Genomic DNA, 27233 nt, shown 5'->3' on the forward strand with positions numbered 1-27233 from the left:
ATTTTCCATTTCATTTCTGTCGATAAAATTATCTTTATTAACATTTTTTTAAATAACCAATGATCAAGAGCCTTATCCTTCTAATAAAAATAAAAATCTTTTGAAAAAAAAAATCATAATTTCCTACATGGGACTTTAAAAAGTGCTCCCATATGCATGTTTTACACGTTGTTGAGACGCAGCTTAGATTGCATTTCTCAGAGGGAACGTGGGAGCTGCTGTGCACACACCACAGGATGGCTCTGTTTCAGGACAAATAGCTTTCTCAAACTGTGGCTCTTTCCACTTGGTTGATAATGCCTAAGGAATTTCTATAGTGTAGGATGTGTGCTGGGGTTGTTTGGGACAGCATGTTCAGTGAAGCTTCCTCAAAACGTGTGGGGCCAACATGTAGCTGGTTCAAGTAAACCATGAAGCTTGCTCAATTAGCCTTTTTGAAACAGAGAAACAGATTCCTTTTATGGGACAATTTGAATGACAATCATAGATCCTGAACCTTAGACGGTCTCAGATTTATCCCATCATTCAGTGGAACATCTATATTTGACAGTCTTTGATGTGTCCTTTCTAAAACAGATGATGGATGGTTAGGGAGGGTAGTTTTGGATGAAGAGGACCAGTATTTCTTGGGATGTTGGAGAGAGTTAAAGGGGACGGGTCATTAGCTTCAGTATGAAGGTCATTATTTGTGTTGGAATAGAACCAGCCCAGCTCCCTACACCATTTGAATTCATGGCCGTTATGTGTAGCAGTTCAGAGGGGGAGCATGAACGCTCACTTGCACACACTAGCGTGAAAGAATGCATTCATTTTAGCTCTCTCTCCCATTTTTCGTCTTTCCCTTATTTTAACATGCATCCAACACACACCCAGCCACTCATTCTAGTGTAAAATGAATGAGTACCTGAGAACATGTTACATGTCACTAAACTGGTCAGTTTCCCTCGCTCTCCACAGAAAACCTCTAAAGACTCGCCATAGAAGGGTCGCACCTGTTTTCAGTTCCTACCTTTAAACTCTGTTTGGGTTTCTCCACCAAATGAGTTTCAGTGACAAACTGTGCTAGTATTTTCTTAGCGTTCTTTTGCTACTTCAGGAAGCACTGACTGCAAGTACTGGTACGCCACGTAAAATCGTGGTGTAAAAAACAATATGGTAATCACTGCTTTAAAAACCCCAACACTACAACCTTTGGCACCCAAGTAGTGGAAGTTGGAAGTTAATGTGCGTCCACAGTTAACTTCAGGAAAAGCAGTCAATCTTCGTCCTCTGGCCTCCGTGGCGAAAAGGAAAAATATAAGCTGACCATCACAGTCCTAGAACAAAACAAGGTGGCGATTCATCTCCTTGAAACTCTGTGGGTTTTTTTGGTTACGTGTTAAGCTCACGTCTTCGATCGGCAAAGTGAAATTTGTGGCCTTCTTATTCCAGAAACCTCTTTTATGAATTTTCATTGGCCAACGAAGGAGAATAAATGAAATCCACTCAGGACTCTTCTCCAGGTGATGCTTCAGATGTTGGTAACCGTGTCACGGTCTCCAGCTGAGGGCAAATGGTGGGTCGTCTCATCCTCTGTTATATAGTTGACGGTGGCCTCAGGGCTGCGACGCCCCTGTCTTATCAGCCGCAGGGGCCGCTGGGTTTTGTAGGACAGACTATCCTGTGGTACAAAATGGCCGAAAACGCCAGGAGGTCTGGTGGCGTCCAGCAACGTGCAAACGGTCCAATATTCAGCAAACAAGTGGTCCAACATTAGCAGTGGTAACGACGCGGCTCTCCTCTCACTACCGCAGCTTCACAGTGCTTTAAACAGTGAGTTCAATAGCGAAGCAAAAACGCTGGGCTTTTTCCCGCCCATCGGACGCTCAGCGTCTCTGAGGGTCTATGGGGCAGCCGCGGCTGCAGCGAAACGAGACGAGTCATTGGATAAATGCTGGGCATTGTCCCGCCCATTGGACGCTCAGCGTCTCTGGGGGGTCTCTGGGGATCTATGGGGCAGTGGGCTGGCCTCGGCTGGCTCGGACACTCAGCTTCTGCATGATGATTGGATGATCTGTCTGAGGCTGAATCCCTTTTTGATTGACATCGAAATGAGCGAATCAGCGATCTTGAAATTGAGCTTCCCCTCCTTGAAAGACCAGCATCAGCCACTGGTCTCTAGGTGTGTTTGTAGGTAGGGCAGACAAGTTAAACTGCATCTTAATGTTTTTGTTTTCTAGCTTTCCTTTATGACAGCTGTAAAGGTAAATATTATCAAAATAATAGCAGAGATTGAGATTTTAAATCATGTGAGAAATAGACTTGTCAGGCGCTGTTCTAAAACAAACGCAAACCTTGTAGTACTTACAAAGTATCAAGATTTTAGCTTTGTGACAAAAAAAGTTGGAAAAAAGAGAAACACATACAGTACTGTGCAAACGTTTTAGGCAGGTGTCAAAATGTGCTGTAAACAAAGAATGCTTTCAAAAATGGAAGTGTTAATCATTTATTTTCATCAATCAACAAAATGCATATAATGAACAAAAGAAAAAACTTAATTTAAATCAATATTAGGTCTGACCACCCTTTACCTTCAAAACAGCATCAATTCTTCTAGGTACACTTCCACACAGATTTTAAAGGAACTTGGCTGGTAGGTTGTTCCAAACATCTTGGAGAACTAACCACAGATCTTCTGTAGATGTAAGCTTTCTCACATCCTTCTGTCTCTTCATGTCATCCCAGACACACTCCATGATGTTGAGATCAAGGCTCTGTGGGGGCCATACCATCACTTCCAGTAAGTCTTGTTCTTCCTTACGCTGAAGATAGTTCTTCATAACTTTAGCTGTATGTTTGGGTTTGTTCACTTAGCATTTTGTAAATTGATAAAAATAAACAATCATCATCTATATTTCTGAAAGCATTCTTTGTTTACACCATTTTTTTACATCTGTCCAAAACCTTTGCACATTGCTGTATACTTGCAAATACTATGCAGCGACACAGTTAGTATGCTAGCTGATTATTGACATCATGACACTGACTTAATGTTAGGACTTGAGCAACGGAGGGACCAAGAATGCAGACTAGCATGCAGCAAGATGGTAAGTAAAAAAATTACTTAATTAACAAAAACTCACTCCAAAACAGGCAGATGAGGCAAGTAAGACAGGCATGACATGATCGAGAGAACTAGACATGAGCATGATTTGAAAATGTTTCCGTGATGAATAACTGAACAGGTGTGTATATATGGAGTGTTAACCAGGTGTAGCAAGGAGACAGATTAGCTTGGAGTAGGTGAGCGGAATAAAGATAATTGGCAGACAGAACAAAACGTGGCTGGAGCAAAACAGAGACTCTTGAATACAAACTAACAGAAAATAGAAAAACATGAAACTAAAGCATAAAAAAACTTGACAAAACATGAACAAGACTTAAACATGACCAGAAAAATAAACAGGATTCAAAACTTCAACTGTGAAATAACATATAAAGAAAAAACCCGAAACCAAAAACCAAACAACCCCAAATCATAACACTTAAGTCTGGTTTTGCATACACAAGTGCTGTTGCCATGTAGAGTGTCTAACTGGCCATTAAACGTGTAAATTAGGGTGATTAATACCCAGAGCAACAACCCTGTGAGGACATAACAAACCAGGCTTGCCCAGCAAAACCACTGAGTTGTAAAAAAGATGAGTGTCACTCAGTCTGTGTAGATACTAAAAAGTGTGTTGTATATGATTTTTAACAGTGTGCGAAATATGTACTATAGTTTAATGGCTGTTAGATTATGCATAAAATATATTCAAATTTGCTTGGCTAACTATGCCTTTAGAACTAATCACCAAACATATACAACTGATCTGTTTCTGAACTCATACCTGCTTTGCCATTTCTTTTTTTTTTTCTTCTTTTTGTTTGTCATCCTTCATCAGACAACTTTTTCCTCACCTTTTGGATCTGATCCTGTCCAGTAATCCCAGTTTCTATAACTGCAGGATAAATCTGTCATTCCCATGGAATATTCCCCCATTTATCCTCACCAGCTGTTTTTACAGGGTCTAGACACAAATGCTCCTATTGATTAAACAAGAGATGGGCATGGTATGCTGCTGGAGAATGAAAACATCATGGTGTGCTGTTCTTCTCCTGATGCAGGTTTAAAAACACTCACTATTTCTGTCTTCTTCTGAATTGGGGGTTTACAGCAGCTTTATGTACACTGTGTGTTTTGAAGATTGTGTTGATCTTGATATAATCAACACCATATTTCTATTGTGTGTGTGTGTGTAAGTGTGTGTGCATGTATTTGTATGTGTGTGCGTTTATAGAAACTGCATCAGTGATAGAAGCACAGAGGCCTATGACTCAGTCTTTCCTCCAGCTGTTAGCCAGAGTCTACCCCAGTGTGGGTCACCGACAGCCAACCCAGTGAACTCATCAGGAGGTTTCCTGTGATACTAAGCTTCTAATTCAGTTTCTGTTGACTCTAAGTATTTACTCGTCTCCTGCTTGGGCTGTGGTTCCCCAATTGGACTTGGTTTGCACGTTTGGGACCCACATCATGTTCAGGGTAAACGACAGGGAGGTTTGCATGGACTTGTCTGAACCCTCAAGGCCAGGAACTTCTTTGCTTTCAAGCCAAGCCCTGTCTACATGTTTGTATCTATTCTTTGGATTTAATTACCATTCTGTCTAACTGGCTGTCTGGACTAATATGATTAACAGAGGTGCTACTGTAAGAATAAGGTGCAAGACCGGCTGTAACAATCTGGAAACCTAGTGTAGAGTGGAGAGAACACGTGGCAATAATGGTGGGGTAGAGTAAATCGAGCCAATGGTGGTGTTTATGGCAAGAACCTCAGCAGTCTGCTGTTCCCTGCTTGGCCAGCTGCAGAGGGGCGTCTGGTTTTTGAGGAGTGTTGACATCATCAGAAGAAATGAACCCATACACTGCTCTGTGGTGTATCAAAAGAATGGTTGAATACAAACACTTTTTGACTTTCTCACAGTCCTGCTAAATGCTCCATAAATGTTTTTTTTTTCACATGTTCATTTCAGGCTATTTAAATACATAATTTTTAACTGGAAATCATCCAAGGAGTGCTTCTTTATTACTGCCAGCACAAGCATTTTTTGGCACTATGTGCAAAACACAAGAGGCAAACTAGTGCTATTTATTCGTTCACTTTAACATAGTCAAGTAAAACCATTTGACATCACGGAGATTAAGGTGGAAAAAATCCTTAAGAGTTCAGGAAAAGATCAAGATAAGTGGATTTGTTCTATTTTTATATAGGCAGGCTATCTTAATTGTATGTTTATTGGATTTCTGGTTTCTTTAGTTTGTTCACCGATATTCGCCCCACTAGACATTTTATCTTATAATAATGTAAAGTCACATTGTCCAGCCCCAAACATATACAGCCTAAAAGCTTGATATACAGGTCCTTCTCAAAATATTAGCATATTGTGATGAAGTTAATTATTTTCCATAATGTCATGATGAAAATTTAACATTAATATATTTTAGATTCATTGCACACTAACTGAAATATTTCAGGTCTTTTATTGTCTTAATACGGATGATTTTGGCATACAGCTCATGAAAACCCAAAATTCCTATCTCACAAAATTAGCATATCATTAAAAGGGTCTCTAAACGAGCTATGAACCTAATCATCTGAATCAATGAGTTAACTCTAAACACCTGCAAAAGATTCCTGAGGCCTTTAAAACTCCCAGCCTGGTTCATCACTCAAAACCCCAATCATGGGTAAGACTGCTGACCTGACTGCTGTCCAGAAGGCCACTATTGACACCCTCAAGCAAGAGGGTAAGACACAGAAAGAAATTTCTGAACGAATAGGCTGTTCCCAGAGTGCTGTATCAAGGCACCTCAGTGGGAAGTCTGTGGGAAGGAAAAAGTGTGGCAGAAAACGCTGCACAACGAGAAGAGGTGACCGGACACTGAGGAAGATTGTGGAGAAGGGCCGATTCCAGACTTTGGGGGACCTGCGGAAGCAGTGGACTGAGTCTGGAGTAGAAACATCCAGAGCCACCGTGCACAGGCGTGTGCAGGAAATGGGCTACAGGTGCCGCATTCCCCAGGTCAAGCCACTTTTGAACCAGAAACAGCAGCAGAAGCGCCTGACCTGGGCTACAGAGAAGCAGCACTGGACTGTTGCTCAGTGGTCCAAAGTACTTTTTTCGGATTAAAGCAAATTCTGCATGTCATTCGGAAATCAAGGTGCCAGAGTCTGGAGGAAGACTGGGGAGAAGGAAAAGCCAAAATGCCAGAAGTCCAGTGTCAAGTACCCACAGTTAGTGATGGTCTGGGGTGCCGTGTCAGCTGCTGGTGTTGGTCCACTGTGTTTTATCAAGGGCAGGGTCAATGCAGCTAGCTATCAGGAGATTTTGGAGCACTTCATGCTTCCATCTGCTGAAAAGCTTTATGGAGATCAAGATTTCATTTTTCAGCACGACCTGGCACCTGCTCACAGTGCCACAACCACTGGTAAATGGTTTACTGACCATGGTATCAATGTGCTCAATTGGCCTGCCAACTCTCCTGACCTGAACCCCATAGATAATCTGTGGGATATTGTGACGAGAACGTTGAGAGACTCAAGACCCAACACTCTGGATGAGCTAAAGGCTGCTATTGAAGCATCCTGGGCCTCCATAAGACCTCAGCAGTGCCACAGGCTGATTGCCTCCATGCCACGCCGCATTGACGCAGTCATTTCTGCAAAAGGATTCCCGACCAAGTGTCGAGTGCATAACTGTACATGATTATTTGAAGGTTGACGTTTTTTGTATTAAAAACACTTTTATTTTATTGGTCAGATGAAATATGCTAATTTTGTGAGATAGGAATTTTGGGTTTTCATGAGCTGTATGCTAAAATCATCCGTATTAAGACAATAAAAGACCTGAAATATTTCAGTTAGTGTGCAATGAATCTAAAATATATGAATGTTAAATTTTCATCATGACATTATGGAAAATAATGAACTTTATCACAATATGCTAATATTTTGAGAAGGACCTGTAACTGGATTTAGCTGAGTTAGTTGTTAAAGTTCTGTAATTTGTTGTTTTTATTTTCTTTTTTAATAAGTCCTGTCCTGAGAGCTTAGGCAGACAGTATAGTGGGTCTCATTACCTTACAACCTTTAGGCAGATTTTCTGTACTAAAGGGAAAGAATGGGATTTAACTCTTGTTGACTGTTAAAACCATGGCATGATGGGCTGTATTAAGTCAGGCAACTAAAAAGACCACGACTATTCTAAAGACAAAAGCATGGCAATGGGAAGAAAAAAGGAGAAAGACATCACTAGGCAAAGAAATAGGAAAAAGAACTCCCATCAAAACTAGGAGGAGGTCTGGTCAGTGTGCAGAGAAGGAGACAGATCCACTGCAGCCAAACACAACTCACACTACAAGGTGGGCAAGAGCCACCACCAGATAAGCACCTGTACATACACTGCCCACACTGGGCCAAGCTACACACACACACACACACACACACACACACACATCCGTGTTTTACTATCTTTATGAGGACTTTTTGGTTACTTCCATTGACTTCCATTCATTTTTCCTTGATTTTTAGTGCCTAACCCTGACCCTAACACTAACCCTAACCCTAACCAGTTAATACCTAACCCTAACAATAACTCAATTCATACCCTAGTCCTAAACCTAACCCCTGTCCCAAGAACGGAATTTGAAAAAGTGAGGACCAGGAAAATGTCCTCACTTTGTCAAAATGTCCTCACTTTGCGATAAAAATACGAAAAATGGTTGTCACTCAGCAACAAGTACAAGAACACACACACACACACACACATACACACCATGCAGGGTGCTTGGTGTACCACATGCTTCACATGCATGGTGCATGTACCACCTGCCCTACAGATTTTTTTGATTAAGGTTTCTTGAGACAGCATGTGCTGGGAATTAGTGATATATAAATAAACTGAACTGAAAGTTGAATTGACAATTGTAGTAAGTCCATTTAGCCCTAAACAGAAAATCAGAATGCGTTTTCAGTATCAGACTGCATGCAGTTAATGGTCTAATAGATCCCCTGTTCATCTAGAACATCATTTGTCCAAAACAGTGTATTCTTTGAATAACATAGTACTAGATAAGATGTAAATAAACTTTTTGAGTCATTTTGAACACATTTGTAGAAGTGCTTACCCAAACTTCTATACTTTTGTGACTTTTTAATGAAATACAGTGTTCAGATAACTATCATCATATATCACTGTTTCAGGTGAGACATGCTCTACAATAACTCATATTGTGTAGAACCCTGCTTTTGAAGTGAAAGTGTTTTTTCTCCCACTAATTTTTAAATAGAGGAGTGCTGGCTGGCCACACACATCTCTGCCAGGCCACATCTCAGTGCCAAGCACTTTAGCCCTCTCTCCTTGTCGGCAACATGCAAGTCTTTGTCTCAATGTCTGTTCTGAAACTGCAGCTAAGAGTGAGAACCAATGGAAAAAAGTAGTTTTTGGTCACATAAGCCTCACTTTCAGAACAGGTAACTTCTCTAGGAGTAAATAAATAATTCTTTGGTTTTGGAGAATAAGAAACTATATGTCTGCATCTCTTATCTGGCAAACCTAAAAGCTAAATCAGGCGTAACTTTGGGCAGAATTACATAATGCTGATGTGTTCTCTAAAATTTTGCAAGATCAAGTATTTAGGCTTTGGTTGACGTTTTTTTTACTGTGTCAGCAGACTGAGAAAATTAGTCACGTCGACCACTGATATTTAGTCTCATAGTGAAACCACAAGCCTTAATTTTGTTGCAGCAAGAGAAAACCAAAACCGTTCGGGGAAGAGAACTGTCTGCTTTATTGTTCCGTTTGATGTGTCCCTGCTCATCCTATGAAAAATGTGCAGCAAATTTAAGCCAGATTTTAACACACAACAGATTTGTTAAAGGGTGAAGCAGCTGCCACATATAATGCAAACAAATCCAAAGCAGAGAAAATAAAAACATGGTCATACTGACAAAGCAATAAAAAAAGGGACAACTCTAGTGAAGGCAAAGTTAGGTTAGGATCAGGGATAATCAACAAGGGTGATCCTTTGCAGACAACGTAGGACTGTTTTTACTCATTTGTGCAAGAAACGTATTTTAGTCGGCTGTTGTTTCGGTGACAGTGCCCTGCAGTGTTTTTTGTAGCTGAGCAAGTTTTGCTTGGACTGATCAATGTCTAGTATTTACAGACATAAGCATTTTTGGGATGACAAAGTCAACAAAAGGCAGCATTTAAAATGATTAGGAAATATTTTTATTGTTACAGAATGGTAAGTGTATTATGGGAAATGGCAGCGTTTTACATTTTTAAAGGTAAAAACAAAAACAAAATTTTTTTTCCCCAAGCATTTCAAAGACTTCTCGGGAAAGGGCTGTATAATAAAGTATGTTCGTCAAACTTTTTTAGGGTTGGTATCATCAAAATATTAGATGTTACTCACACATGGTGTGTTTAGGTTTATATGCAGGGTTACTTTAACATACAGAACAAAACATTTACCTTAGGTCTCATTTGACCAGAGAACATTCTTCCACGTTTGCTGCATCCTCTACTTGGCTTGTGACTAACTAAAAACATGACTTCCTCTGGCTTTCTTTCAGCAATGACTTTCTATTTGGCTCACATACATAAAGGCTAACCTGTCAACAGATTCTCCTACTTGAGCAGCCAATGTTGCTAATCAATGATGTTCTTGAACACACCTCCGATGCCTTCAAAGAATACCCATATTTATACAGATGGACCCTATTTACGTGGCTATTTATGTGGCTACTGAAGGCGGTTGGTTGCACTGTAATTTTTAGGGATTTCCCAATAAAGTGGACTAATGACAAAGCATTCCACACTTTTTAGCTTTTATTTGTAAAATAAATGTATGCTTGTATTAGCACTTCATAATTAGGTGCTACTTGTTGTTGATCTATTACATAAAATCCCAATAATATACATGAGCATGATTACTGCAAGGCGCAGGAGCATGATTACTACACTGTTTACCATGGTAAGCTTTGAAGATGTTGGGTCTGTCATACTTGAGATCTCAGACACATAAACAGCTAGTCTTTGGAAGTCTATTTTCACCTATCACATGAATGTTAAACTACATGCCTGCTAAAAGCAATGTCTTAGTTCAGTGTAACACTTTACAATTTTACATCCCATGTTTGTAATCCGTCACTCCATAATTTTGTAAATTCCATCGGACTTACTTCATACTTTTCACACAGAAAGGGAAAAATGAGACGCCATACCATGGGAGTGCAGTGTGGGAGAAGATTTTAGAGCTGTGTTTTTACAGCGATAAGAGGCTCTCTCCTCTGGTGGCATTAAGGAATTTCAGTAAAGAAGGGAGTGTCCTGACTGTCAGTCTACTAACAAGGTTGCTGTTAGATGGAGCACTGTGCGGTTGTGGTTGGCGGGGGAAATTAAAAGGCTAAGGCAGCAGAATATTTGAGTTTCTAAATCTTTGCACTGAAAAGTTAACTGAAACCCACCCTTTGAACTCCCTGGGAAGGACAGAAAGGCCTTTTATCAGTTTCAGAGAGCCTGCACTTTCATCTGTCTTGTTTAGCGATCCGGGAAACTAATTGGCTGTTTCCTCTCCCCTCTGAACGGTTTTGGGGTGGGCATGGCAGCAGCCCGAGGTTTAGAGCTGGCACTGCCCACGGGGTTGGATTACAGGTTCAGTTGTGACTTCGGCTTCTGGGGCACGGAGCTGCGGGCATCACAAGTGTTGGCACGATGTGCGGGCACTTCAGATGTGGCCAGGGCCATGTGGAAGCTTTCTAGAGTTTCTTCCACCCAGCCCAGTTTAGAAGTCCCAATGTGAGAGAGAGCAAGCTGCACTGCAGTTAGAAACCTGTGTTCAGACAACGAGGCTCTGGGGATGGGGGGGGAGGACGACGACATCCTTCTAAGTTTTTCACATGGAGCAACATACCAGTTTCTGACTGAAAGATAAACAGACATATTAAAGAAACCAAATAACTTTAAGATGTCTTTTTACATGCTAGCTACAAGAACTTTGTTAGGCAAAAATTTAACCCAAAAGTCCAAGAGACAACACCAAGCCCTGTCCTTTTCATAAATAGTGCCTGGTCTTGTGTTTTTATCTTCAATGAAAAAGCCTACCATTTCCTTGTGTGAATGCCCAAATGCTATGAACTTTGTTTGACAACAATTTATCATTTTGGCCAGACACTTTGGGTGGTTTCCTCTTAGTGTGGAATACTAACAGCTGTGTTGGTAATTACTTTTAATAAGGCAAAGTTCACTTTAATAGCTACTTTCTCATTAACGGTGTGTGACACACAGTACCTTGTATCCATATTTGTACATTCACTTTTATTCAGACTCCTTGGCTAGAATACCCCAAAACAAAATCTAAAAATAAAAAACAGCAGTTTAAAACAGTGTTAGGCTATAAAACAATATTCTATGCTTTGAAAATTTCTGTTGAATGTAAAGAGTGTGGCAAAACTGCAAACACACCAAAACATGGGCATCCATCTAAACTGACCCATGGTAGAGGTCAATGGCATCTATGGAAGAGCTGCAGAAATGCACTCCACAAATCTGTCCTTTATCGTAAGTGAGCTGAAATAAGAAAAAAAAATATCCTGGCCTGTTGAGAGAGTACCTCTATATTTCGTTTGTGCCAAGAAACATCCATTGCAATAGAATACAATATAATCATTGGGTTAATACAAAATCATGGCAAAGACACTTTAAATCAACAAGATGACCAATTAAAAACTGAATGTAAGACAGTGGAGTCAATCATGCCAGTTTAAAGCTTTCATTGCAGCATATTCCAGATATGAGATGTGTGATAACCTAAGGCAGAGCTTCGCTGCTCTTCACAAATCTTTGTAACAGGTAAGGTGAGCCATGATTGTAAACGGGTCAAATACTAACTATTTCAAGCAGATCTTTTACGCACAGATGTAGCTATTCTAGTGTGTGAGTCTTGTAGTCAATTTAAAAAAGGGCAGATCTCTTTTTACAAACAGAGCAGGGAAGCCCCATGTTTTGATTAAGTACACAGGGATGTGTTGCATAGCTGTCTCCACTAATAAATCTTGAAGCAGAATGATGAACAGCATCAAGAGGAGTGAGGGAGGAGTGTGCTGCTGGACCATAAATAACTCCATAACAGAGAGAAAAACTGCTGTTATGACTTTTTTGCATGTGAGAAGTGGAAAACTGGAGTTATTTGTAAAAATACATAACAAAAAAACCAATATGACTTCAAAAATTGCATTTTCATGTATGTATGTATGTATGTATGGACGATTGACAGATAATTGTAGATTCTAAATATGGAAGTGTATAGATCATGCAAGCACCATGTGTGTCAATAAACTAACAGAGCACATCACCCTGAACATTTCATCCCCACATGTCGTGGCTGTATCATACTGCGGGGATTATTTTATTCAGCAGGGACAGGGAAATGCTCAGTGCTAATAAACCAACCAGTGGGTTGGAATGGCCCAATTTGTTTGACCCTAATTGGGAATATGTAGGAAGACTTGATAATGGCTCTTCACAGAAACTTTCCATCCAACCCGACTGAGCTTGAGCTTGAGATATGTTGTGGAGAAGAATGTCCAAAAATGTCTCATGTTGTGTAAAGCCTGTTGGGACATAGATTTGGAGCTGTAATTGTAGCGAAAGGTGCTTTACCTTGGAAAACCATTGATTATTTCCCTCCACTTCATAATTATGTGCTACTTTATATAGAAGAAAAAGTTGAATGGTGAGATTATTAGATCAACTAAATCTGGGGATAGTTTTTTTCCCCTTATTTGCTTTCTTTGTGCTTGCATCCTTCTTGAATTTATGGATGGACTAAAATCTTTTACCTTGTGTATAACAAATCAGAACTTGTTACATTCATGCAGACGCTCTGTCTGCACCGATGAACATTTACACCCCTCGGGATGATGAGTGCTTAAGTAGCTGACATGGCAGGGGAGTTGGACCTATTTTCTGATTACTCAGCTATTGTTTATTTGACATTCTCGGGGAACATACGGTAGACTTTGTAGAGAACATTGGGGTTTTCTTGGTTAGATAGTGATTATGTCATAGCAAAAAAGCACAGATGGTGAAGTCACAGCAAACTGATCTTAATTTTCTGTACATCTTACACCCTTCATCCTAATAAACACACCAAATAGAAAATGGAGGTGCCTGATAAGTGGGACACATACTTTGCCACATTGTAGTTTTCTATGCACCAACATATAAGATAAGCAGGGTGCAATGCAGCCTAAAGAGGTATTGATATAATAAATGTCTTTTTTGCATTCGCACACATTTTCTGTATATAGCCTATAAATCTATTAGTTAAGTCAGGTCTACTTAGGTCAACATTGTTGCATTCTGTGGCATTAAGTCTCGCCTTTATATAACATACTGTATTTCTAAAATGTTGAAGTTAAGGGTGCATCCTTAACGGTGGTCAAGGATGCTCCAAAATACCTTGTTAAAGTGTTCTAAATAGCAAATCTAAAGCAAATGTGTTAGATTAATATATTTAATTTAAATGTGATTGTGTAGTACATACCAATGTTAATCATCTTTAGACAGAAGAAGCATTAGATTAGGTTTTTTAGCAGTCTGAAAGAAACCAGACTCTTTTAACTGAACTGAAATTGTGCAACTGAACTATGTCACTCTTCCATAAACTTGAATTCTCTCTGGGAAGATCCTTTTTTCTGTCCAAACAAAGCTTCAAACTACACAAATTCTCACACATTTAGGGATTTTCATTGAGTCATTTGATGTTTTTGAACTGATCCCCAAATATCTGCAACCTTTGCTGAAATCCACACCATCTTAAAATCCCAAGTCCAAATGGCCTGAGAACAGTAAAAGCTCAGAAGAAAATGAAATGTAAAGATAGAATTGTTTACACTTATTACATTTGTGCTTGAGTGCAAATCCGTTATGTTCAGTGAGGGTATTCTCAAAGGAAGTTTATGTCTGCACAAATAAGGTGTATTTCTGTCTTTGAAAAGTTCCTGGTTCATGTGTTTCTTTTTTGTTCCCGTGGCTATAAGCAGCTGTACTTTGTGTTATAAACCTACGAAGCCTACTGTAAGGATGGATTTGAATATATCTCAAATAATGAAAGACCGCTGCTGGCTGAGGAAAGACTCTTTTAGATGTCCATGTTAAACCCAGCTTGACTTATTTATTTAAAGCCCAGAGCAGTGGCGAACCAGCTGCTGTTCCACACGCACGAGTCTAATGTGAACAGATGGCTCTGGAAAATAGGAAATGTTTTTTGATAATTGAAGAAGGTTGTAATTCAGAGCTGCCTCTGTCTATTTGAGATCCCTTAAGTACAGACTGCATAGCGCCTCATGTAACACACAGATCTAGACGTGTATTTCATTTTCTCAAACAAATGCTGTTTGTTTTTTTTTTAGTCAGCTATAGATTCAGTGCTGTCAGCTAAAGTACTAACACTGGTTTGGTAACTGACATTTACACAGTGTTGGTTTGTGTAATTATATACAATTATTCCTGTTAGTATGTTCTGCAGTAAAAGCACATGATCCAATTGTTTCAGATGTGCTGCCAAAGGGAAATTGCTTGCTATTGTGTTTTTGCATCTGTGTTTTACTCTCAAGAACCATTTGGATTAATTCTTAAATCAATAACTTTGTAGCTTTTTTTAAATTAGCCTGATACGATTTGAGAAGAAGAATACCGTATTTGCTCTCTGCTATAGAATTGGCCAGCTTTATTTAACTTATTTAACGATAAATGCTTTTCTACATCTCTTAGGTATTACATCATTTGATCTATATATTTTTTTAATTCTCAGAAATGTTTTAACATAACCAGACATGCCAAAAGTGCTAGCGGCTTTGAAAAACTGTAAACATAGCAGTTTAAAATTTATTATTCATGGAGGAGAGCTTGTAAGTGCCTAATTTCCTACTTTTTTTGGTATTTAGATCCTGGTGGGTACTGTGCCTCATTCCTGTCAAACATTTTAACATTCTGCCATATTCTGTCAATATAACCACAAACAATACATATTTTTTCTGATTTTACATGATACAACAACACAAAATAGTGCACAAATGTGAAGTGGAAGGAAAAAGATACATGATGCAAGCTTTTAAAGTTTTAAATTGTGATGTGCATTTCTTTTCAGCCCTCCTCACTCCGACACCTCTAAATAAAATCAAACAACCAATTGCCCTCAGAAGTCACCTAATAAGTAAACAAAGTCTACCTGTTTATGATTTTAATCTCAGTATAAATGCAGCTCTTCTGTGAATGCCTCAGAGGTTTGTTAGAGAACAGGTAGCCGTGTAGGGGACACAACTCTGGTTAGATGAAGAATTTAAGTTTTTCATCATTCCCACTGTGAAACTTTGTGGTGAAGTTAAATACGAGGCTATTCTGGGAGAAAATAGAGGCTGAAAAATACTTGAGACTGTGTTGGAGGTCCACCTTCCACCAGGACAACAGCATTAAGCATATAGGCAAAGCTAGAGTAGAAGGATTAAAATAACAACGTATTCATGTTCAGACCACCTTAAAGTTACAACTATGACACAGCAGGTAGTTTCTTTAGCATTTCTGGTCAAGTGTCAAAGGTGAGCAAGAAAAAAAGCTGTTGAAGGTCATTGAGCATTAGTTTACGTCGTGTGTGTGTAGTTTGTTTAAGAATCTGTGATTCTGAAAGTAGAGACTAGACCAGATTGTAAGCAAGCAACAAGCCCTTTGAACACAAGGCTACAACAGAGCTCCTTGAAGAGTAAATATCCTCTCAGGCTATGAGACAGTTACTTTCTTTCATTTTGCTGGCCTGTTAGAACCTTGAAGAACTAGCTTCTTTTTGAGAATTTGTGTGTTTACAGCTTAAACTGTAGAGCAGAATAGGCTTTATAACTTCAAAAACTACAAAAGTAGTCAGTATTAAAAAGAATGGGTTCAAATCAATGTGGACAGCTCTACTATAAGTCAGTGAAATGTCAACAATATGTCAGGGTTGTCAGGAGTTCAGTAAAAAAAGACAAGTGAATGCTTCTGCTCATTGTGTTTATATATCTGAATTCCGTATCACTGCGGTAATCAAACAGTGCATACCACAACTTTCCAGAACACATTTTCCGTGTTCTGTTGAATATGTGTTTTTTTCACTTATTAAAGCTAAACAGTAAGTATTGTGCATGTATCTTTTGATGGGAGTGATCAAATGTTTTGTATTTTTAGTTATCTCTGTTTTTTTTAGCTTCATTTTGTTTTACAGCCCTTTAAAAAAGTTTTTAGTTTTCTACAAACTTCTTTTGATTTTGTTTTTTTGTCACAGTTAAATGTCTCTAATACTTTAGCACATTTTAAAATCAGACAAAGATAACCTTGAGTAAATGGAAAAAGGAAAAAAAAAGCTTTTCAAACCAACCTGGCCAACCAAGGGTGGCACAAGTAGTAATTAGTCTACCTGCAATAATTGGCCGATAGTCTTTTACGTCACTATGGAGGTATTTCAGCCCACTCTTCTTTGCAGAATTGATAACATTTAGCTACACTGGAGTGTTTTTGAGCATGAACAGCCTATTTAAGGTCATTCCACAGCATCTTAATCAGATTTATGTCCAGACTTTGATTAGGCTACTCCGAAAACCTTAATTTTGTTTTTTTTAGCCATTTTTATGTGGACTTGCTGGTGTACTTCGAATTATTGTCCTGCTGCAAGAACAGTTGAGCTTAAATTCACAAACTGTCCAACTGATGGTTGGACGTTTTTGTTCAGGGTTTCTGTTAAGTAGCAGAACTCATGATTGCCTCATTTACAGCAAATCATACAGATCCAGAAGAAGATGAGCAGCCCCAGGCCATCACACTACCTCCACCATGTTTGCTTTTTTTATGACCTATGTAACAGGAAACACCCTAGATGTGTAAATAGAATATTTTCCTAAAAGTCTTGGGGGTTCATCAAGTTTTTTTTATCTAAATGTGTGATGGGCCTTTGCTTTCATTTTTGCCAGCAGTGGTTTTGGCCTCGGAACTCTCCTGTTGATGCCACTTTTGCCCATTCTCTTCTTTATTGTTGAAATATGAACTTTGACTGAGGCATGTGAGGTCCTGGGAAGGATTACCACTGTTTCATGTTTGTTCCATTTATGAATAAAGACTCTACCTGTGGTTCTCTGGAGTCCCGGAGCCTTAAAAATGGCTTTGTAACCATTTCCAGACTGATAGATGCCAATGACTTTCTTCCACAGCTATTCTTTTTTTTATTTAGTTGAAAATAGAACTGGAATCAGCACTATATCTGCTATACACAGCAATACCTTACCTATTAATCATTTTACAATCAAAATAGTGTTTAGTTTCACTTTTATATTATAGCTACAGTCTCCATCAGAGTTATATTTATAGATTTCTGCATGTTTGTGGCCATTGTCGCTCTTTAATATTCTCTCGCTTCTTCCTTTTTAAAAGTTTCCTTTCTTTCACAGCAATGCCTTCCGTGTGTCATTTATCTTATTTATTAAAGTAGCAAAATCCACCAAGCTTCTCAGGAAAGTCCTAAAATGTGAATTAAGGCTCCAGTTTCCAACTTGGTAAGCGTTAAACTTTTTGTAAAGATCTGTCATGTTTTGATTCTTTGTATAATTGAAAAATAAATATAGCACTTTGTTTTTACTTTGTAAAAGTACAGATTTTTGTAGACTGAAAACATAAAGGAGCTAAATCTCTTAAGAATAATCAGAAGCATGCCAAACTGTAGAAACTTGTATGCACTACATGTCAAACACTGAAGCAACACATGATTTTCATGGAACACAATACATCTGCTGAACCACTATTTAACCTACCTTCCTGTAGCTGTTGAATTAATCTGACTCTGGCTGTTCATCTTACTTGGCCTAAATTATATACCAGAGAATAAACATCCTGTCTTGTAAGACTGTTTAGTCAGTTCTTTCTCACCCCGCCTGTTAAGTAAGTTTAACTCTTGCTTTGATATAATGTAGCATTCATTATTTTGCTACTCGCTTTGCCTTGCAGCAGTCGGCACGGGAATTTCCCTACCTGCTTTTCAACTGATATACAAAAAGTTTTCATACCCTTCTAAATATGTCCAGAATTCATTTTGAACTGAGAAAAAAGATTTGTGGTTCTTATTTCTTTCATGAATACAAACCTGCATGATACCTCTATGTTTTCATTCCTTTTCAGTATATTCAGTATGGCACAAGTGCATACCTAAAAATACATGGCTGTACAACTAAACCTACCAGCTATTACCCAGAAGAGGCCCATTCTACCTCTGGAGGAGCAGCAGAGATCCATAGCTCAGGTGGAAGAGTTTGTTAACAAGACAGGTATTATTCAAACAATCCACATATCTTGTTCTTCTACAAGATTGGTAGGAAGAAAGCCATTGTTGAAAGAAAGACCTAAGAAGTCCTGCTTGAAGTTTACCTAAAGTCATGTAGGGGACACTGCTAATGCGTGGGAAGAAGGTGCTCTTGTTAGATGAGATCCAAATTTAATTATTTGGCCCACATGCAAATGTTCTGTGTGGAGTAAAACCAGCACTTCATGTTACTCTGAATACTCCGTCACTACTGCAGAGCATAGTGGTGGCAGCAACTTTGTGTGTGGATGCACTTCTTCAGGAGGGATGAGGAAGCTGGTCAGAACTGAATCCTGGAAAAATCCTGGAAAAATCTCCGACAAGTTTGTTTCTGTTCACAGGTGCCCCTCATCCAGTCTGACTGAGCCTGAGCTATACTGCAATGAAGAATGGGTAAAAAAAAATCCTTCCTAAAAGGTGCAAAACTAGCGGAGAAGTTCTGCTAAAAAGACTTGCAGCTGCAAATGCAGCTAAAATTGGTTCTACAGAGGAGGTTCTGAATCCACTTTGCAGATTTTTATTTGCAAACAATTTTGAAAATCACTTATTGTTTCCTTCCACTTCACAACTATGCACTACTTTGGGTTGCCCTATCACATAAAGCCCTAATAAAACACATTGAAGCTTTTTTGTTATGATGTGACAAAAAACAAAAAAAGTCCAAGAGGTATAAATATTTTTGGACGGTGTCCGTGTGAACGCCGCCACCGGAACAGATAAAAGCAGTCAGTTGCTTGTTCTCTTTTGTTCCACCCACCAATGAACGTCTTTGGGTGATCTTCACGCATTCCTACATGCTATAGTTTTGGCAGTAACAGAGGATAATGATGATTTGTCCTTACAGGGAATGGCTTTCTCCATGGAGGAGCGTCTCCAGCTCGGAATCCACGGCCTGGTGCCTCCTTGCTTCATCAGCCAGGACGTCCAGCTGCTCAGAGTCCTAAAAAACTATGACATGAAAAGAGATGACCTGGACAGGTGAGAGACTTATGCACAAACCAGCCAGGATGTTATGGTGTGTTTCCAGAGGCTTTCTATGCTATCCTGTGAGAGTTAAACCTCATCTGATCCTCTGTTTGTGCAAACAGGTCCTTTATGTGGGGCCTTTCAAAACACAGAAGGCAGATTAGCTATCAGTCCTCTCAGAGCATCTGTCTTCTCATACCATTAATTTTACTTCATGGTCCCTGATCTCTGTTTTTACTGTGCCTTCATTTACTCCTTCTTTGCTATGTTTTTACAAAGGCCTGGGTGATAAAATAAAAGCTTCCAATCCAACTTGCATGCTTTATACCCACTTGTAGCTGTAAGCGTTACACAACAGTTGTTCCAAAATGCTTAACCTTTCAGTTTGGGCTCTCTGAGCAATTGAAGTCATCAACAAATTGGCTCTTCCAGAACCCAACCCTCCATCAGGAGTGGTAAAAGCTGCTCGCCCACGACTGCATTCCGGTGGGGATGGGATTTACCATAAACCTAGAAATAAACAGGAATGTTCTGATTTTAAAGCATCGGAAAGACATTCAATCAGCGTCTAAAAACAATGGTTCCCATGTCTTATCAGTGTCCCTGTCTCAGGGGTTTAGGAGTGTTCCAGTTTTAGGCTTTTTGCCTGTCATCCCTCAAGTTCGCTCTGTTTATGGACAATCTGCTTTCAAACTCTCAATCCTTCTTTGGTAGTTACTGCTACATGCTGTCATTTATTTGGATGACTTTTCAAAGTAAGGGCTTCCAGTTCTATTTTCATCAGCCGTACCTCATTTTTGTTGCAAATCGAAGAGAGCAGCACAGCAATCACACGTCTATGAGCTTGGTTGATGGGGTGACCACACCATTATCAGGAGAGGTGGATTCCAAACTGCAATAAAGATGTGTGCATATAATCGGTGCAAATAAAAGGATGCTTGAAAAAGCCAAAATCTGCCAAAATGTCTTTATTATATTGTTTTATAATGCAGTGAGGTTTGTGTATTAATATTTTCAAGGAATGATTCGTAACGGCAGCATTTATTAAATCCCCAAGCACAAGTGATGTGTTAGAACTTGATGTGGCGATTTAGGCTGCATTCCATCTACTCTGAGAAGTTGGGACTCTTATTTATCACCCCCAACTCAAAGTTTTATGGTCAACTTAAAACTGTTCCAGTTGCAAGTTTAAAGACTTTGGTAATTGTTGCTCAGTCAAATAACAATTCATTACAGTTAGCATTACTAGAAGAAAACTAGGTATTTATCTTTATTTAATGCATAATGCATAACTACATCAGCAACATGTTCACAATAGAGGTTTGACGGTACTATGATTGGTGACTTATTCAAAGGATAGTTCATATAGCATTTTAAAGTAAGCCTCTAGTTGAAGAGTAAAATCATGTAATACAGGGGTTGGACAATGAAACTGAAACTGAAACCTGGTTTTAGACCACAATAATTTATTAGTATGGTGTAGGGCCTCCTTTTGCGGACAATACAGCGTCAATTCGTCTTGGGAATGACATATACAAGTCCTGCACAGTGGTCAGAGGGATTTTAAGCCATTCTTCTTGCAGGATAGTGGCCAGGTCACTAAGTGATGCTGGTGGAGGAAATTGTTTCCTGACTCGCTCCTCCAAAACACCCCAAAGTGGCTCAATAATATTTAGATCTGGTGACTGTGCAGGCCATGGGAGATGTTCAACTGCATTGGTGCATTGTCATCCTGATACATGGCACCGCCTTCAGGATACAATGTTTGAACCATTGGATGCACATGGTCCTCAAGAATGGTTCGGTAGTCCTTGGCAGTGACGCGCCCATCTTGCACAAGTATTGGGCCAAGGGAATGCTATGATATGGCAGCCCAAACCATCACTGATCCACCCCCATTCTTCACTCTGGGCATGCAACAGTCTGGGTGGTACGCTTCTTTGGGGATTCTCCACACCGTAACTCTCTCGGATGTGGGGAAAACAGTAAAGGTGGACTCATCAGAGAACGATACATGTTTCACATTGTCCACAGCCCAAGATTTGCACTCCTTGCACCATTGAAACTGACGTTTGGCATTGGCATGAGTGACCAAAGGTTTGGCTATAGCAGCCTGGCCATGTATATTGACCCTGTGGAGCTCCCGATGGACAGTTCTGGTGGAAACAGGAGAGTTGAGTTGTGCAGCTGGTGGAGCCTAACCTAAAACAGACAAAAGCTGCAGGCTTTTATCCTCTCAATAACGGGCACCTTGTGCTCATAGCTTAATGGAAACCTCTCTGATTAGGGATCGAGCTCTTTCTGGCATACAATGCTTAATTTAGGTAATATACATGCTTTCATTTCCCGCTCACTCTTTAAAACAGAGAGCTTGTGTCAACTGTCTGTAAGTCGACTTTCATTTTGTGTGTTTTTTCAGTCATTAGGAACCAAAGCAAAAATGTCTTTACAAATAATCGTTCTGCAGAAATCAGAATTTAGCGAACTCAATACTTTTTTTCACACACTGTTTTGTTGCATGGTCTTGATTGCACCCATATAGATGTCTGAGTGTTAAAAAAAAGGGTTATTGAGTTTAGCAGATATCATCAATAAGATCCTGAGAATGTTAAGTTTGACTGATCACAGTCATCTGACTCTTGCAGATATGTGTTCCTGATTGGGCTCATGGACCGCAACGAGAAGCTCTTCTATCGCCTTATAATGTCAGATGTGGAGAGGTTTATGCCCATCATTTATACTCCCACTGTGGGTCTGGCCTGCCAGCAGTATGGCCTCATCTTTCGAAGACCAAGGTAGGTCCCATTTCTAGCTGTATTATTGATCTTCAACTATTTGATGGTCGGTTGGGGTATGTCTGGGTTTACTGTCGTATTTTGTTTTCTTATGGTTCAGTTTCATGTTTCCTAGTTTGTTTATCTTGGTTTCTGAACTATCCATGCAGCAGGTGAGGGTTTTGTAATTATCACACGTGTCCTGTAAGAGTGTAACAAGATCTTGTGATATCAAAATGCCACTTTATGTCTTGTCAAAGTGAAGTATGTTTTGCAAAGTCCTATCAGTTGCTAGCTGCATGTGTCTTTGGAAAACTGCAAAATATTACTATGCACCCTGTGATATCTCTGTTTTACGCTATACTTCTTCCATTTCACTTGCTGGATTAAACAGTTTTGTGTGAGATCTTTAAAGATATTTAGAGACAAGTATTCAGCAGGAGGCTCGGCTGATAATTAAAACACCAAACCTACAAGGAAACAGTGGATTAGTGTTAGTTTAGCATCTGTGGCTGAGGTTTTTATTTTACTGCAATCCAAGAGATGTTATAAGGTGGTCCATGATCACAAAAGATGCTGTTGTGCAAAAAGAGGACCTCATTATAAAGAATGTGACAGGGTTTCTGAGAGCAGAGATGCAGTTTGGAAGTAAAGTGAGGTACAGGGCAGTTTCCAAGCGAGAGGAGAACAATATCTGAGTGAAATCAAGGAACCCCGCTCTTGTTTGATAAAAAGTACATTCTTGGTCAAAGTTGGAAATATATATCCAGTCTTCTCCTCCCACACTTTCAAATGTGCCACACTGTTTGACACACGCGGACACGTGCCAAAACCATTCCTAGAATCATGTTTTCCTCACATAGCTTCATCTGGTCTATGTCCTTCCCTGACGTTAACCACCCATCCCCCAACCCATCCAGCAGCTACCAAAATCTGATATTTCCCCCATTCCCAGTGCTGCATTCAGGGCCACGACGTGTTTAACTTGGAAGTGCTCCTTGCCTTTAACCAGATTCACGTGGTTTTAAGTGTTTTTACTCTAATAAGACTCAAAGGAGAAAGACCACCCCAGTTAATTGCCCTTTGAAGTCTCCTGTACTCACTTGCGGCTCATTTATTGCTGTATTAAAGAATTAAAAGGATGATAAATATATTCCACCTGAACTTTTTAAAGCTATGCTTTAATCCAGAAAATTATTGTATTAAATCAACAATCTTTAAATTCCTTTGAAATATGGCATGGTTTAGGAATATAGAAATGTTCCAAGAAGCTGTAGATGTATGAGGATGCTCTCTAATCGTGTATCCATTCTGCAGTAGTGCTATAATATTGCTTTATTTGGTGATGGTTTCATTTATGCTATCTACTTTAGTGCTTATGATTAGCTGTTGAATCATAGTTTTCCTAATGATGCCCAAACAGTTTTATTAGAAAAGCTTTCGGTTATGCTTGGCAAACCAAATTTTCCCATACACATAACTGTGTTACCCAACAGCTCCTGATTTCTCCATCCCCTCAGTACTTACTGGAAACTATTCCCAGCCTGCTTTCCTTCTTCTCACACTCAGCTGGCTGGAAAAGTCAGTTTTTACACTCTGCCTCAGCAGTTATGTAGTGTATGTGAGAAGGTACTTCTGCCAGAGTGCACAGCTTCTATCATCATTTCTTTTTTGCGAGGTTCCCAAGATCATTTCAAAGTGTGATAGCCTGATCCTAAATGTTGGACCAGTACCCTATTGGAAGCTTCAAATCAACAAGAGTGGGATGTTAATATTTTCAGGACCTCATCAACCCTCAAAGTGAGACCTTAAGTGATTGAAAATGTTTATAAAACTAGACAACACTAAGAAATGAATAGTTTTAGATTTCTTTATTTAACCTTGATTTAACTAGGTAAGACGATTGGGAACAGGATGTAATGTACAACACTGACCTGGGCAAGGCTTTAGTAACTGCCCAGGTCGTTGATGTTGTTTGTGTGGTTTTCCTACCTCCTGTTTAATTGAACTACAAATAACACTTATGGACTCAACCAGTAGTCTGGGTCACAAGTCTCTTCCACTGCTTTTCTGTGGGTAAGAAACAAAACACCATTGGTTCCACAACTTAAATGGTTTCCTACTCCTTTAAGTTGAAATGTTTGCTATAAATCAGGCTAACTGTCAGATCACTTGAAGGTAGAGCAGCTCTTTTGAGGTGATAGCCTGTTATGTATTAACAGTTATAGCTGTTCTTACATCTTGTTCATAGAGGTAAATCGGACACAAAATTCTCATTGGTGCATCTCTATTTTATGAATAAAATAGAGATGTCTGAAAAGGGGATTTTTATAAAAATTTTATCTTGATGGTAATCTCTGAAAAACGTTTCTATGTTTTCTGTCAGATTTTATGATAAAGCCATTTTCATTGTTGGCTTTTTGTGTTATGTTTTTTACACTCACATTTTACTAACAATGTAACTATTATTATTATTACTATTATTATATCGCTCCCTCTAAAAAAACACAAAAACACTAATATGAAGTTAAAGCAGCAGTAGGTAACTTATCTCACAAAAAAATTATCTTCTCCTTTTTTTTAACATTTTTGTTAAAAGCATCACTATGTCCTGACAGTATGATATGAGACAGATTAAAATCAAGCTCCTCTGGCTTGTCCTAGTGGTCTTCCTGCCATTTGAAATATACCGCTCCCAGTCACCGCTCCCAGTCAGAAACAACCAAGGCGGTGTCAATCATGCTCATGTATGCGCTACCATAGCTGTTTATCCACCTTCATCGATGGCCTGGCTTACCAGCCTGCGTGTTCAGGCCCCCACTGTGGGGGAGGAGCTGTGGAGGGAGGGCTGTAGCACAGCAGAGAGCAAGGGGGAGGAACCCGCAGGGTGTGCTTGTTCAAACTTTCAGGCTAAGTCCACAGTTTTATCAGAACTCCCTAATGTAGCCTTAAATAAGCTGCGAAAGCTGACACCGCTGCAAGTAGGGCAAAAGACATCACATTACAGTCCACAATATTTGTGGAGTGGTGGCCTAGTGGTTAGAACAGGAGGTTTGCATTCTGGAGGGGCTGGAGGGGACACAAGGGGCTGGGTTCGTATCCCACAGACTACCGAGCAAGGCCCTTAGCCCCAGAATGCTCCCCAGGCACTGCACAATGGCAGCCCACTGCTGCCTATAAGGGATGGAATGGTACATGTGCAATGACCAAAGCATCATCTTTATTGATGAAAAATCATCATCTTTATTGATGATGATGATAATTTCATCAATAAAGATGATGATTTACTAACCTGACAGAAAATGATCACCCAAGATCATTTAAGACTCGTTGAACACTTTCAGTTTGCTGTTTTCTGTTTTCTGGGAAAAAAAAATCCTTCACTGTTTCTATCTGACTTTTTACTTGCAAGTATCTCTGTAGAAATCCTCTTACTGGATTACTGACATCACCAAATGTGCGAGGGACTGTGTATGTGCATGCATGTCTCCGGACCACCATAGGAGCAGATTAGCCCTCTAATCACAGCCTCTCAAGTATGAAAGACTTTCTATGTGAAAGCAGCAGTCTTTCCTTGTCCTGCATGACTTTACCAGTTAATGTGTTGCACTGAAACCAAACACTCCAACAGGCCAAGCGCCATTAAGTGTCAAAACATGGCTGATTCTCTGATCTTCAGATGGGTCAGAGGGAGGAAGGTAATGTCAGAGAAAGGAACATATTCACATCACAGGAAGATTAGTGGACATTCTAATTTTTGTTAATTTGTTTGGCTTTTAAACAACATGGCCTTTAGCTGAAAAAGTTTGTCTGTTTTCATCACAGCTTGAGTGTGTTTTCACCATAAATATAGCTGCTGTATTTAGCTTGACAGCTGAAGGTTTTCACCAGTGATAAATGATTAGGCCCGAGCAGGAAGCCTGCAAGAGCCTATTGTAATCGTAGGATTCATTCATTCTTTCTTTCTTTCTTTCTTTCTTTCTTTCTTTCTTTCTTTCTTTCTTTTCTTTCTTTCTTTCTTTCTTTCTTTCTTTCTTTCTTTCTTTCTTTCTTTCTTTCTTTCTTTCTTTCTTTCTTTCTTTCTTTCTTTCTTTCTTTCTTTCTTTCTTTCTTTCTTTCTTTCTTTCTTTCTTTCTTTCTTTCTTTCTTTCTTTCTTTCTTTCTTTCTTTCTTTCTTTCTTTCTTTCTTTCTTTCTTTCTTTCTTTCTTTCTTTCTTTCTTTCTTTCTTTCTTTCTTTCTTTCTTTCTTTCTTTCTTTCTTTCTTTCTTTCTTTCTTTCTTTCTTTCTTTCTTTCTTTCTTTCTTTCTTTCTTTCTTTCTTTCTTTCTTTCTTTCTTTCTTTCTTTCTTTCTTTCTTTCTTTCTTTCTTTCTTTCTTTCTTTCTTTCTTTCTTTCTTTCTTTCTTTCTTTCTTTCTTTCTTTCTTTCTTTCTTTCTTTCTTTCTTTCTTTCTTTGCCTCTTTGCGGGGCAATTTGGGGACTTTGCCATGCACCAAAACTCACAAGATTGTCCCCCACGTGAAATTTTTGTTCTTTAATGTTGTCGTCAGCCAAACGTGAGATAGGCCAAACTGTAAGTTGTAAAGATCTGAAATTTGGCACACAGGTAGAGGTCCTCAAACCAAGAAAAAAAGTCTCTTGGGGGTATGCCCTAAAATGCACAGGCAGTCGGCCATTTTGGGTCAAAGGCCAATTTTTGGCCGTTTTTCACTTTTACTCACCTCGAACTTTAACTAACTCCTCCTAGGCATTTTGAGCTATCGGCTTCATATTTGGTCAATATGCAGTTAAGGCATGGGGGATTAAAAGGTCCTGTCCCAATACTCGCATTCCACCCTTGTGTCCCTGAATTGCGCGTTCCCGTCGATGGGTTCGAGTGGGTAGTGTGTCCCAATTCGCCAGTGGTTCTTAGCCCCGCCCCTTTTGTGCCCTCAATCCGCCCTTTGGCGAAGCCCGCATCTAAGCGGACTTTGCCGAAGTATATCACCCACAATTCACTGCTGCAGATGACGTTCTGAGCAAAAACCAATCACA

General features: G+C 39.4%; 1 protein-coding gene across 1 annotated transcript in view; it reads left to right on the forward strand.

Annotated features, from left to right (window-relative positions):
• The window catches only part of me1 (malic enzyme 1, NADP(+)-dependent, cytosolic), a 101739-nt gene that overhangs the window by 27128 nt on the left and 47378 nt on the right, over positions 1 to 27233 (forward strand). Inside the window, exons 2-3 of the mRNA XM_047358645.1 lie at positions 19305 to 19438; positions 22072 to 22221. Of these exons, the coding sequence (XP_047214601.1) occupies positions 19305 to 19438; positions 22072 to 22221 (284 nt within the window). The remainder of the gene's footprint in view (positions 1 to 19304; positions 19439 to 22071; positions 22222 to 27233) is intronic.

This window comes from Girardinichthys multiradiatus, chromosome 3 (genome assembly GCF_021462225.1).
Source record: "Girardinichthys multiradiatus isolate DD_20200921_A chromosome 3, DD_fGirMul_XY1, whole genome shotgun sequence".
Lineage (NCBI taxonomy): Eukaryota > Metazoa > Chordata > Actinopteri > Cyprinodontiformes > Goodeidae > Girardinichthys > Girardinichthys multiradiatus.